Source organism: Bufo bufo, chromosome 2 (assembly GCF_905171765.1).
Source record: "Bufo bufo chromosome 2, aBufBuf1.1, whole genome shotgun sequence".
Classification (NCBI taxonomy): Eukaryota; Metazoa; Chordata; class Amphibia; order Anura; family Bufonidae; genus Bufo; species Bufo bufo.
This window is the reverse complement of record NC_053390.1, coordinates 832,166,858-832,181,881: the sequence shown is the minus strand read 5'-3', so window position 1 is coordinate 832,181,881 and position 15,024 is coordinate 832,166,858. Positions and strand designations below refer to the sequence as shown.

At 42.1% G+C, this 15,024-nt stretch overlaps 1 protein-coding gene across 1 annotated transcript in view; it reads left to right on the top strand.

Annotated features, from left to right (window-relative positions):
* LOC120991097 overlaps positions 1 to 14,626 on the top strand; it is a 94,642-nt gene extending 80,016 nt beyond the window's left edge. Inside the window, exon 7 of the mRNA XM_040419989.1 lies at positions 13,719 to 14,626. Coding sequence (XP_040275923.1) covers positions 13,719 to 14,626 — 908 coding nt within the window. The remainder of the gene's footprint in view (positions 1 to 13,718) is intronic.
* Positions 14,627 to 15,024: the final 398 nt, after the last annotated feature.

Sequence of the window (15,024 nt, the reverse complement as noted above, 5' to 3'; positions counted from 1 at the left end):
ACATCCTGTTCTTCTGTAACATCCTGTTATTCTGTAACGTCCTGTTATTCTGTAACATTCTGCTATCCTGTAACATCCTGTTCTTCTGTAACGTCATGGTATTCTGTAACATCCTGTTCTCCTGTAACGTCCTGTTCTCCTGTAACGTCCTGTTATCCTGTAACATCCTGTTCTTCTGTAACGTCATGGTATTCTGTAACATCCTGTTCTTCTGTAACATCCTTTTTTCCTGTAACGTCCTGTTATTCTGTAACATCCTGTTCTTCTGTAACATCCGTTCTTCTGTAACATCTTGTTATCGTGTAACATCCTGTCATTCTGTAACATTCTGCTATCCTATAACATCCTGTTCTTCTGTAACTTCCTGTTCTTCTGTAACATCCTGTTCTTCTGTAACATCCTGCTAACCTGTAACATCCTGTTCTCCTGTAACATCCTGTTCTTCTATAACACCCGTTCTTCTGTAACATCCTGTTCTTCTGTAACATCCTGTTCTTCTGTAACATTCTGCTATCCTGTAACATCCTGTTCTCCTGTAATGTCCTGTTCTTCTGTAACACCCATTCTTCTGTAACATCCTGTTCTTCTGTAACATCCTGTTCTTCTGTAACATCCTGTTCTTCTGTAACATCCTGTTCTTCTGTAGCATCCGTTCTTCTGTAACATCCTGTTCTTCTGTAACATCCGTTCTTCTGTAATATCCTGTTATTCTGTAACATCCTGTTATTCTGTAACATCCTGTTCTTCTGTAACATCCTGTTCTTCTGTAACATCCTGTTATTCTGTAACTTCATGTTCTTCTGTAACATCCTGTTATTCGATTGTTTCAGCTTATTATTATTCGATTTTATCCTTCTTCTCCGCCCCCCCTTTTTCTATACGCTACTCCTCCTACTTTCCACACTTCTTCGACCTATAGCGAAGTAAGTTGCTTGTGCTTTAATAAGCGATCCCACCCTCAGGGCCCCTGTGGCAGACCACCGAAGACCCTTTTTTTGCCATTGACTTTGACAAGGAAAATTTTCAAATCGCTCCCACTCGCACAGTTATGAAGCTACACTCCCCAAACTCGGACCATATATTGTTGGTGTCAACCCGAATACAAATTTTGAGGGGACACCTCAAAGTGGGTGGAGCTAGCAACAGGCAATGAAAATTTAGCTATTTTCTATACGCTACTCCTCCCACAGTTTTAGGAGTACAATTTTCCCTATTGACTTCAATGAGAAAATTTAAAAAGCTGTCATTCTAACATAGTAACATAGTAACATAGTACATAAGGCCGAAAAAAGACATTTGTCCATCCAGTTCGACCTGTCATCCTGCAAGTTGATCCAGAGGAAGGCAAAAAAAACCTGTGAGGCAGAAGCCAATTTTCCTCACTTTAGGGGAATAAAAAATTCCTTCCCGACTCTAATCAGGCAATCAGAATAACTCCCTGGATCAACGACCCCTCTCTAGTAGCTATATCCTGTAATATTATTACACTACAGAAATACATCCAGGCTCCTCTTGAATTCCTTTATTGTACTCACCATCACCACCTCCTCAGGCAGAGAGTTCCATATTCTCACTGCTCTTACCGTAAAGAATCCTCTTCTATGTTTGTGTACAAACCTTCTTTCCTCCAGACGCAGAGGATGTCCCCTCGTCATAGTCACAGTCCTGGGGATAAATAGATGATGGGATAGATCTCTGTACTGACCCTTGATGTATTTATACATGGTAATTAGATCTCCCCTCAGTCGTCTTTTTTCTAACGTGAATAACCCTAATTTTGATAATCTTTCAGGGTACTGTAGTTGCCCCATTCCAGTTATTACTTTAGTTGCCCTCCTCTGGACCCTCTCCAGCTCTGCTATGTCTGCCATGTTCACTGGAGCCCAGAACTGTACACAGTACTCCATGTGTGGTCTGACTAATGATTTGTAAAGTAGCAGGAATATGTTCTCATCACGGGCATCTATGCCCCTTTTGATGCAACCCATTATCTTATTGGCCTTGGCAGCAGCTGCCTGACACTGGTTTTTGCAGCTTAGTTTGCTGTTTATTAAAATTCCCTGATCCTTTTCCATGTCAGTGTTATCGAGTGTTTTACCATTTAGTATGTACGGGTGACTTGCATTATTCCTTCCCATGTGCATAACTTTACATTTGTCAGTGTTAAACCTCATCTGCAGTGTTAATTACTTTACACAGTTTAGTGTCATCTGCGAAAATTAATATTTTACTATGCAAGCTTTCTACGAGATCATTAATAAATATATTGAAGAGAATAGGGCACAATACTGACCCCTGAGGTACTCCACTAGTGAAAGTGACCCAATCTGAGTGTGTACCGTTATTAACCACCCTCTGTTTTCTATCACTCAGCCAGTTACTTACCCACTTAGACGTTTTCTCCCAGTCCGAGCATTCTCATTTTATATACTAACCTTTTATTTGGTACAGTGTCAGATACACGACATCCATTGATTCGCCGCTGTCAAGTCTAGAACTTACCTCCTCATAGAAACTGATTAAATTAGTTTGACATGACCGATCCCTCACGAAGCCATGCTGATATGGCGTTATTTGCTTATTTCCGTTAAGATGCTCTAACATAGTATCTCTCAGAAAACCTTCAAACAGTTTACCCACAACAGATGTTAAACTTACCGGCCTATAGTTTCCAGGCTCTGTTTTTGGACCCTTTTTGAATATTGGCACCACATTTGCCATGCACCAATCCTGTGGGACATTCCCTGTCAGTATAGAATCTGCAAATATCAGAAATAAGGGTCTGGCTATGATATTACTTAATTCCCTTAGGATACGGGGGTGTATGCCATCCGGTCTGGGCGATTTGTCTATTTTAATCTTTTTAAGTCGCTGTTGTACTTTTAATGGGGAATTTATTTTTACAATCAGCATTTCATCTGACAGTTTATTTTCCTCAGTGAATACATTGGAGAAAAAAATATTTAACAGCTTTGCTTTCTCCTCGTCGCTCTCTGCGACTCCCCCCTCATTACTCTTTAAAGGGCCGACACCTTCAGATTTATACTTTTTAACATTTATATAATTGAAGAACATTTTTGGGTTAGTTTTACTCTCTTTGGCAATTAATCTCTCGGTCTCTAGTTTGGCCGCTTTTATTTGTTTTTTACATGTTCAATTTTTCCCTTATAGTTTTTCAGTGCTTCCTCACTACCCTCCTGTTTTAGTGTTTTATATGCTTTCTTTTTGTCATTTATTGCTTTCTTTATAGTTCTGTTTATCCACATTGGTTTCTTTTTGTTCCTTAACCTTTTATTCCCATACGGTATGTACCTCTCACAATGAGATTTTAGAATGCTTTTAAAGATATCCCATTTTGTGGCGGTATTTTTATTTGTGAGGACTTTATCCCATTTAGTTAGGCCTATGGCCTCTCTTAGTTGGCTAAATTTAGCTTTTTTTGAAGTTTGGTATTTTTGTTCCTCCCTGTAGAAACGCTCTTTTGAATGATAATTGAAAGGTTATTACTTTATGGTCAATATTTCCCAGGTGTCCCCCAACCTGCACGTCTGTTGTTCTGTCAGGCCTATTGGTTAATACTAAGTCCAGTATGGCCGTCCCTCTAGTCGGGTCCTGAACCAGTTGGAAGAGGTCATTGTCTTTGGTTATTGCCAAGAACCTGTTTCCTTTATGAGATATACAAGTTTCAGTTTGCCAGTCTATAACTGGGTAGTTGAAGTCCCCCATAATAACCACCTCATTATGATTTGCCGCCTCGTCTATCTCGTTTAGTAGTAGATTTTCTGTGGACTCTGGTTATTAGGTGGTTTATAGTAAACTCCTATTAGTAATTTATTGTTGTTTTTAGCTCCATGTATCTCTACCCACAGTGACTCCACATGTTCATGTCCCTCACTTATATCTTCACGGAGTGTGGGCTTTAGACAGGACTTTACATAAAGGCCGACCCCTCCCCCTCTCCGGTTTTGACGATCCTTTCTAAACAGACTGTAACCTTGTACATTAACTGCCCAGTCATAGCTATCATCCAGCCATGTCTCAGTTATTCCCACTGTAATAGCTATCATCCAGCCATGTCTCAGTTATTCCCACTATGTCATAGTCCTCCTCACACATCACTAATTCCAGTTCACCAGTTTTATTAGTCAGGCTCCTGGCATTAGTATACATACATTTGAGAGGTTTATGTATATTTTTTACCCTACACCTTTCCTTCTGAACTACTCTAGTCCCTCCTTCCATTCCTCCCCCGGTCCCACTACCTTGCCCCCGGTCTCTATCTGCACTATCTTCCCATCCTGTAACGTAATTACCCTCCCCCCCAGTCCCTAGTTTAAACACTCCTCCAACCTTCTAGCCATCTTCTTCCCCAGCACAGCTGCCCCTTCCCCATTGAGGTGCAGCCCGTCCCTACGATAGTGCCTGTAGCCGATAGAGAAGTCGCCCAGTTCTCCAGGAACCCAAACCCCTCCTTCCTACACCAGTTCTTGAGCCACTTGTTAATTTCCCTAATTTCCCGCTGCCTTTCTTGTGTGGCCCGTGGTACAGGTAGTATTTCGGAAAATACTACCTTTGAGGTCCTTGCCCTAAGCTTTTGACCTAAATCCCTGAAATCATTTTTAAGGACTCTCCACCTACCCCTAACTTTGTCATTGGTTCCGATATGGACCATGACCGCTGTATTTTCTCCAGCCCCTCCCAGTAATCTATCAACCCGATCCGCAATGTGTCGAACTCTAGTGCCAGGAAGACAGCACACTGTTCAATGATCACGGTCTTTGTGACAGATTTCCCTATCTGTTCCCCTAATAATTGAGTCTCCCACTACCAGCACCCGTCTGCCCTGCTCTCCTGGTTCCCTACTTACTGGAGCTGACATTCCCCTGACTGGCAGAGGAAGTGTCCGGCTGCGGCAGTGCCGTCCCTGGACTGATATCCCCCTCATCTGCCAAACGTGCAAACTTGTTGGGGTGTGTCAGATCAGGGCTAGCCTCCCTGGCACTCTTCCCTCTACCCCGCTTTCTAACTGTTACCCAGCTAGCTACCTCACTTTCCTCAGCCTCCTCTCTGTCACCCTCCCCCTCATCTACCCCATAGAGCGCTTGCTCGGTGAGAAGCAAACTCTTTTGCAAATTGTCAATGCATCTCAGTGTTGCAACTTGCTCATTTAGACACTCGATTTGCGATTCCAAACGAGTAATTTGCTCACATTCTGAACAAAGATATGCACCCTCGAAGGGCTGTTCCAGGACTGCATACATCATGCAAGATGTGCACTGGACGGCGCTGTCAATTGTGCAACACATACTAAATGGGGATTACACCACAAAAGCGAAAAATATAATATAATGTAGTACTAAGAAACTGGCTAATTGCAGTCCCCCACTGAAGTCCCTGAATCTAAAGTCACTTAATCTTAAGTCACACACTTAATCAACCACGCGTCGCGGTCAAACTCGCGTTATATATCTCCTTATATAAATATAAATGCAGCTCACTACACCAGCCTGGTTTGTTTCCCCTCTGGATTCAAAAAGGCTGTGCTGCTCTCACTGCTGAGTTTTTATAGTCTCCTAATTAGACAGCCACACCCTAATTAGACAGCCACACCCTAATTGCTCACCTGTGCAACCCCTGGAGAAGGAAAAAAAAAGTGTTATCACAGCACACAATACAGTCAAACACAGCCACTCATCAATGTCCACAAATAATTTAGCTCTCAGATACTCCCTCACTTAATCTTCTCACAGTATTTAAGCCAGAATACCCACCGTTGGTCACTGGGTGAGTGGGGTTAAAATTTATAAAAAGAGGGTGGAGTCTACAGCGGCCAATCAAATTTCAGCCATTTGCTTAAATGGGAAAATTTAAAACTACCGCTGCTCTTAGACTGTTAATGGCAGGGTCCTCAAACTTGGCACAGTTGGTCACTTGAGGACTGGGGTTAAAATGCTGAAAAGTGGGCGGGGCCATAAAACAACCAATCAGATTTAAATGGGAAAAACTAAAAATGCTGCCATTCTCACATTATTGATGTCATGGACCTCAAATATCACAAATGTGGTCATTGGGTGTTTCCACTTCAAAGTTAGAAAAAGTGGGCGGATCCACCAACAACCAATCAAATTTTACTCATTGATTTTCAATGGAAAACAATAAAACTGCTGCCATTTTTACACGTTAAATGCCATAATTCCCAAACCTTAAAGGGGTATTCCCATCTTATAAAATGGGGGCATATCGCTGGGATATGTCCCCATTGTCTGATAGGTGCGGGTCCCACCACTGGGACCCTCACCTATATCGAGAACAGAGCGGGAAGCGCTGTGGCTGGAGGACCACAGATTTCCCGGAGTTCGTCCACCACCAAGCTTTAATCCCCGCCTCTCCCATAGAAGTGAATGGGAGTGTGCCGCGCATGCACAGCCCATGCTTCCATTCATTTCTATGGAGCAGACGGCAATAGCCGAGCCAGCCCTCGGCTATTTTCGACGGCCCCATAGAAATGAATGGAGGGCGGCTGCGCATGCGCAGTGCGCTCTCCTTCATTTTCAGGGCTTCGTTCTCGATATAGGTGTGGGTCCCAGCGGTGGGACCCGCACCTTTAAGACAATGGGGGCATATCCTAGCGATATGCCCCCATTGTGTGAGATGAGAAAACCCCCTTAAAGTGTTAGTCACTGGGTGACTGTGGTTCACAATTAGGAAAATAAGGGGCGGGGAAACAACAGCCAATCAGATTTCAGCCAGTGACTTTAATGAAAAAAAGGCAAACTGCTGCTATTATCACACTTTAAATGCCAAGTGCCCCAAACTTAGCACAATTACTCACTGGGTAACTGCAGTCAAAATTTAGGAAAATTGGGTGGAGCCTAAAACAGCCAATCAGATTTCACCTATTGACTTCAATGTAAAACTTTCAAATACTGCCATTCTCACAGTTTTAAAGCCAGCAGCCCCAATCTTGGCACAGACCATGACTGGGTGACTGGGCTTAAAATTCAGAAAACTGGGCGGAGCTTAAAACAGCCAATCAAATATTACCTAGTGCTATTCAATGGGAATATTTAAATTGCTGCCATTCTTACACTGTTAATGGCAGGGTCTTCAAACTTGGTACATTCGGTTACTGGGTGACGGGAATTCAAATTTTAAAAGTGGGCGGAGCCACAAACAACCAATCAGATTTTCCCTATTGACTTCAATGAGAAAATGTAAAAAGCTGTTATTCTTACAATATGAAAGCCAGAGTACCCAAACTGGCACCATGGGTGAATGGGTGAGTGTGGTTAGAATTTAGGAAAATTGGGTGGAGCCTTTAACAGCCAATCACATTTCAGCCATTCATTTTATATGGGAAAATTTAAATTACTGCCGCTCTTTGACTGTTAATTGCAGGGTCCTCAAATTTGGCACAGTCAGTCATTGTGTGACTTGGGTTCAAATTTTTAAAAGTGGATGGAGCCACAAACAGCTAATCAGATTTCAAGCCAACATCCTGTGGTTTCTTCAGAAATGATACCATCTAGTTATTATTCTTCTCCGCCCCCCCCTTTTTCTATACGCTACTCCTCCTACAGTTTTGGGGGTGTATACCCCAAAATTTCCACAGTTCTTCGACCTATAGCGAAGTAAGTTGCTTGTTCTTTAATAAGCGATCCCACCCTCTGGGCCCCCAGTTTTGAAGCTACACTCCCCAAACTCAGACCACATATTGTTGGTGTCAACCAGAATAAAAGGGTAAATTTTGCGGGGACACCCCAAAGTGGGCGCAGCTAGCAACGGCCAATGAAAATTTTGCTATTTTCTATACGCTACTCCTCCCACAGTTTTAGAAGTACAATTACCAAACTTTGCACACTTGTTCGGCACATACCCGAATAGGTTGCTTGTGCTTTGTTAACCGATCCCACCCTCCGGGCCCCTGGGGCAGCCCCCCGAAGACCCTACTTTTTGTCATAGACTTTAATTGGAAAATTGTCAACTTTTGCTACTCGCACTTAGTCATGGAGTCAACCTGAAAATTTCTGTCACATTTCGTGGACTCTGAAAAATGGGCAACATTAAAAATGATGCCATTCTCGCATTATTGATGTCATGGACCTCAAATATCAAAAATGTGGTCATTGGGTGGTTCCACTTCAACGTTTAAAAAAGTGGGCGGAGAAACCAACAACCAATCAAATTTCACTCATTGATTTTCAATAGAAAAAAATAAAACTGCTGCTATTTTTACACGTTAAATGCCATAATTCCCAAACCTTAACCCCTTCACGCAACATCACGTACATGTACGTGGGGGAATGTGGTGCCTCACCGCATTCCCACGTGCATGTACGTGATCGGCTTTCACTGTCAGCGCAGGGAGCGAAGCGCTGAAGCTCCAGTGAAGCCGGCGTGCTGGGGTTGCTAGGCAACCAGAGAAGCCGGCAGGAGCTGTATTGTAGCTCTGACCCGCCCACGATCGCTGTGATTGGTCCATTACTGCAGAGGGACCAATCACAGCGCATCGGGGCAGGTAAGGGGGGGTTAGGGAAGGACTATGTGCTTCTCCTTCTCTGATCGCCCCAATTCCTGTCAGGGAAGCGATCAGAGAAGGAGATAGTGTGAAAATATTCCCCACCTATGACGAGTATACTCGTCATGGCGCACTGCTACTTAGCGCGCCATGATGAGTATAAACGTCATGGCATAAACTGTCACCATGTCTGCAGACATGGTGACAGCGCTGAGATCCCGGCTGTCACACACAGCCGGGCACCTTAGGTCAATGCCGAGGGGGGTCCTGTGACCCCCCCATGTCGGCGATCGCTGCAAACCGCAGGTCAATTCAGACCTGCGGTTTGTAGCGCTTTCTGCGGTTTCTGATCGCCGCGGTCCCTGACCGCGGGGATCAGAAACTTTACTATGCCCAAAATATATATGTTTCGCCCCCCCCTGCACCCCTGAATAATATTATGGGGGCGGGTGGTGCAGGGGGGGGTGTCGCAGGCGGTGGGGAGGTGCGGTAAGCTGCGGGAGGCGGGCGGTGCGGCAGGCGGGATCGCGATCCCCCGCCCGCCTCCCTTTCAATGATCGTTGGTGGTAAGTGGTTATACCAGGGTGCCAGCACATTGCTGGCACCCTGGTATAAACGGCTGACATCTGCGATGCGATGTCAGCCGTTTAACCCTTTCCATACAGCGGTCCGTACGGACCGCTGTATGGAAAGGGTTAACAGCGCAGGGAGCTCCCTCCCTCTCCCATCGGGGGGCTGCTGTGCCTTTGCAGCCCCCCGATGGGAGAGGGAGAGAGCTCCCAGAGAGCCCCCCTCAGCCCTGTACTTACCCTTCCCCGTCTGCGCAGTTCTGACCAGTTCTGAGCAGACGGGGAAGGTTCCCATGGCAACAGGACGCCTCTCAGGCGTCCTGCTGTCCATGGTGCTGAACAGATCTGTGCTGAAAGCATAGATCTGTTCAGACAAGTGTAAAATACAGTACAGAACAATATATATTGTACTGTACTGTATTATACAGACATCAGACCCACTGGATCTTCAAGAACCAAGTGGGTCTGGGTCAAAAAAAAAGTAAAAAAAAGTGAAAAAAGTAAAGTTTCAAAAAAACACATTTATCACTGAATAAAAATTAAAAAAATAAAATACACTACACATATTAGGTATCGCCGCGTCCGTAACGACCTGATCTATAAAACGGTCATGTTACTTTCCCCGCACGGTGAACGCCATAAAAATAAAAAAATAAAAACTATGAGGAAATTGAAATTTTGCCCACCTTACTTCCCAAAAAAGGTAATAAAAGTGATCAAAAAAGTCGCATGTACGCCAAAAAAGTACCAATCAAACCGTCACCTCATCCCGCAAAAAATGAGCCCTTACATGAGACAATGGCCCAAAAAATAAAAAAACTATGGGTCTCAGACTATGGAGATACTAAAACATGATTTTTTTTTTGTTTCAAAAATATTATTGTGTAAAACCCTGATAAATTATAAAAAGGTAGACATATTAGGTATTGCCATGTCCGTAAGAACCTGATCTATAAAAATACCACATGACCTAACCCCTCAGGTGAACACTGTAAAAAAAATTAAATAAAAACGGTGTCAAAAAAGCTATTTTTTGTCACCTTACATCACAAAAAGTGTAATAGCAAGCGATCAAAAAGTCATGTGCACCCCAAAATAGTACCAATCTAACCGTCATCTCATCCCGCAAAAATGATACCCAACCTGAGACAATCGCCAAAAAACTGAAAAAACTATGGCTCTCAGACTATGGAGACACTAAAACATGTTTTTTTTTTGTGTCAAAAATGATATAATTGTGTAAAACCTAAATAAATAAAAAAGTATACATATTAGGTATCGTCACGTCCGTAAGAACCTGCTCTATAAAAATAGCACATGATCTAACCTGTCAGATGAACGTTGTAAATAATAAAAAATAAAAACAGTGCCAAAACAGCTATTTTTTGGCAAATTTTCCATTTTAATTCATTTTTTCCCATAACAAAGCAAGGGTTAACAGCCAAACAAAACTCAATATTTATTGCCCTGATTCTTTAGTTTATAGAAATGCCCCATATGTGGTCGTAAACTGCTGTACGGGCACACGGCAGGGCGCAGAAGGAAAGGAGCGCCATATGGTTTTTGGAAGGCAGTTTTTGCTGGACTGGTTTTTTGACACCATGTCCCATTTGAAGCCCCCCCGATGCACCCCTAGAGTATAAACTCCAAAAAATGACCCCATTTTGGAAACTACACCCCTCAAGGTATTCAAAACTGATTTTACAAACTTTGTTAACCCTTTAAGTGTTCCACAAGAGTTAATGGCAAATGGACTTGAAATTTCTGAATTTCTATTTTTTGTTACTTTGCCTCACAAAAAAGTGTAATATAGAGCAACCAAAAATCATATGTACCCTAAAATAGTACCAACAAAACTGCCACCTTATCCCGTAGTTTCCAAAATGGGGCCACTTTTTTGGAGTTTCTACTCTAGGGGTGCATCAGGGGGCTTTAAATGGGACATGGTGTCTAAAAACAATCCAGCAAAATCTGCCTTCCAAAATCCATATGGCATTCCTTTCCTTCTGCGCCCTGCCGCGTGCCCATACAGCAGTTTACGACCACATATGGGGTGTTTCTGTAAACTACAGAATCAGGGCCATAAATAAAGAGTTTTGTTTGGCTGTTAACCCTTGCTTTGTTACTGGAAAAAAAAATATTAAAATGGAAAATCTGCCGAAAAAGTGAAATTTTGAAATTTAATCTCTATTTTCCATTTATTCTTGTGGAACACCTAAAGGGTTAACAACGTTTGTAAAATCAGTTTTGAATACCTTGAGGGGTGTAGTTTCTTAGATGGCGTCACTTTTATGGAGTTTCTACTCGAGGGGTGCATCAGGGGGGCTTCAAATGGGACATGGTGTCAAAAAAAACAGTCCAGCAAAACCTGCCTTCCAAAAACCGTATGGCATTCCTTTCCTTCTGCGCCCTGCCGTGTGCCCGTACAGCGGTTTACGACCACATATGGGGTGCTTCTGTAAACTACAGAATCAGGGCCATAAATAATGAGTTTTGTTTGGCTGTTAACCCTTGCTTTGTAACTGGAAAAAAAATATTAAAATGGAAAATCTGCCAAAAATGTGAAATTTTGAAATTGTATCTCTATTTTCCATTAAATCTTGTGCAACACCTAAAGGGTTAACAAAGTTTGTAAAATCAGTTTTGAATACCTTGAGGGGTGTAGTTTCTTAGATGGGGTCACTTTTATGGAGTTTCTACTCTAGGGGTGCATCAGGGGGGCTTCAAATGGGACATGGTGTAAAAAAAACAGTCCAGCAAAATTAGCCCTCCAGAAACCAAACGGCGCAACTTTCACTCTACGCCCCGCTGTGTGGCCATACAGTAGTTTACGGCCACATATGGGGTGTTTCTGTGAACATCAGAGTCAGGGCAATAAAGATACAGTCTTGTTTGGCTGTTAACCCTTGCTTTGTTAGTGGAAAAAATGGGTTAAAATTGAAAATTAGGCAAAAAAATGAAATTCTCAAATTTCATCTCCATTTGCCAATAACTCTTGTGCAACACCTAAAGGGTTAATGACGTATGTAAAATCAGTTTTGAATACCTTGAGGGGTGTAGTTTCTTAGATGGGGTCACTTTTATGGAGTTTCTACTCTAGGGGTGCATCAGGGGGCTTCAAATGGGACATGGTGTAAATAAACCAGTCCATAAAAATCAGCCTTCCAAAAACCAAACGGCGCACCTTTCACTCTACGCCCCGCTGTGTGGCCGTACAGTAGTTTACGGCCACATATTGGGTGTTTCTGTAAACGGCAGAGTCAGGGCAATAAAGATACAGTCTTGTTTGGCTGTTAACCCTTGGTTTGTTAGTGGAAAAAATGGGTTAAAATGAAAAATTAGACAAAAAAATGAAATTCTCAAATTTCCTCCCCATTTGCCAATAACTCTTGTGCAACACCTAAAGGGTTAACAACGTATGCAAAATCAGTTTTGAATACCTTGAGGGGTGTAGTTTTTTAGATGGGGTCATTTTTGGGTGGTTTCTATTATGTAAGCCTCGCAAAGTGACTTCAGACCTAAACTGGTCCCTAAAAATTGAGTTTTTGTAAATTTCGGAAAAATTTCAAGATTTGCTTCTAAACTTCTAAGCCTTATAACATCCCCAAAAAATAAAATATCATTCCCAAAACAATTCAAGCATGAAGTAGACATATGGGGAATGTAAAGTCATCACAATTTTTTGGGGTATTACTATGTATTACAGAAGTAGAGAAACTGAAACTTTGAAATTTGCAAATTTTTCCAAATTTTTGGTAAATTAGGTATTTTTTTGTGCAAAAAAAAAAAATTTTTTGACTTCATTTTACCAGTGTCATGAAGTACAATATGTGACGAAAAAACAATCTCAGAATGGCCTGGATAAGTCAAAGCGTTTTAAAGTTATTAGCACTTAAAGTGACACTGGTCAGATTTCCAAAAAATGGCCTGGTCCTTAAGGTGAAAATGAGCCCGGTCCTGAAGGGGTTAAAGTGTTAGTCACTGGGTGACTGTGGTTCATAATTAGAAAAAAAAAGGGGTTCGGCAACAACAGCCAATCAAATTTCATCCGTTGACCTTAATGAAAAACAGATAAACTGCTGCTATTATTACAGTTTAAATGCCAAATGTCAATTACTCACTGGGTGACTGCGGTCAAAATTTAGGAAAAGTGGGTGGAGCCTAAAACAGTCAATCATATTTCACCTATTGACTTCAATGTCAAACTTTCAATTACTGCCATTCTCACAGTTTTAAAGCCAGAGGCCAATCACATTTCAGCCCATTCGTTTTATATGGGATAATACAAATTACCGCCGCTCTTAGACTGTTAATGGTAGGGTCCTCAAATTTGGCACAGTCAGTCATTTGGTGACTTGGGTTCAAATTTTTATAAACCAGGTTAAACAGATTTTGCTTATATCTCTAGCGTTTTTAAGCCAACATCCTGTGGTTTCTTCAGAAACGACACCATCTAGTTGTATTTGCTATTTGAGTAATTTTGGTTTTCTAATATAACGTTAATAGGAGTCACTAAACAACCATGGTAGGCATATTATGTGGATGATGTAATAAACCATGCTGTTTAGCATCGCTACTACTGTGTATGAGATGGGGAGATAGATATAAGATGTTATGACATTTTCCTACAGATTCTGACAACTGCATTAAATGCCAAAGTGATGAATGGCCTAATGAGAAGAGAGACCTATGCCGGCCCAAAGTAGTGGAATTCATCTCTTACCAGAATGACACCATTGCTTCTGTCTTCTCCTGTGTCTCGGTCTTCGGATGTCTTGTGACCAGCTTCATATTTGGAATATTCATTTCCCATCGAGACACTCCTATTGTTAAAGCCAATAACAGGAACCTGAGTTATCTCCTCCTGGTCTCCATCATCCTCAGCTTCCTCTCTGTCTTCTTGTTTCTGGGTCATCCCAATGATGTGACTTGTAGATTACGTGAAACCAGTTTTGGAATCTTCTTCTCAGTAGCCGTATCTTCACTTCTCGCCAAGACTGTGATGGTTTGTGTTGCTTTTAAGTCCACCAAGCCTGGAAGCCCTTGGAGAAAATGGCTCAGTGTGAAACTACCATATACCATAGTGTCATTGTGTTCATCCTTTCAAGCTGTAATCTGTATTATCTGGTTGTCTATTTCTCCTCCATTCCAGGACCTTGACACTGACTCTTATCCTGGGAAGATCATCATTCAGTGTAACGAAGGCTCAGATATCTGGTTCTACTCCATGTTGGGTTATCTGGGGTTCCTGGCAGGTGTGAGCCTTGTTCTGGCTTTCATGGTGAGGACATTACCGGACAGTTTTAATGAGGCCAAGTACATCACCTTCAGCATGCTGGTGTTCTGCAGCGTCTGGATCTCCATGATCCTGGCTTATCTGAGCAGCAGGGGAAAGAACTTGGTGGCTGTGGAGATATTTTCAGTAATGGCTTCCAGTGCTGGACTTTTAGGTTGTGTGTTTTTCCCAAAATGTTTTATTATTTTGTTTAAATCTGAAATGAACAGAAAAGCTGACCTGCTGGGGAAAAGAAAGAACTGACAGCAAAATAGTAACCCCGATAATAGTGATTAACTCTGAAAATAACAACTTGTAGATATCATCTTATACTAGAAAGAAATGATAAAATATAATTAGATTCCAATCGTTACATTATCTCAGCAGTGCATTTATTAGGAGGAGAAGGAGAGGCTCTCCCCATGTCTACCTGCTGATATGTAGGATCTATACACAGTTCACACAATTCATACATCTGACATGGTGTCAAAGATATCGGACCAAAAATATCAGTCCCTTTATGTTACGGGGGCTTTGTAATTGTCTTTCTTTTTCTGGGTAAGGTATTTTTAAATATACAAATAAATATGAAAAAAGATGAATTCTTTTATCACAAGACTCTACATACATATACAGTGTATAACGTGCAGGGCAGAGTGATG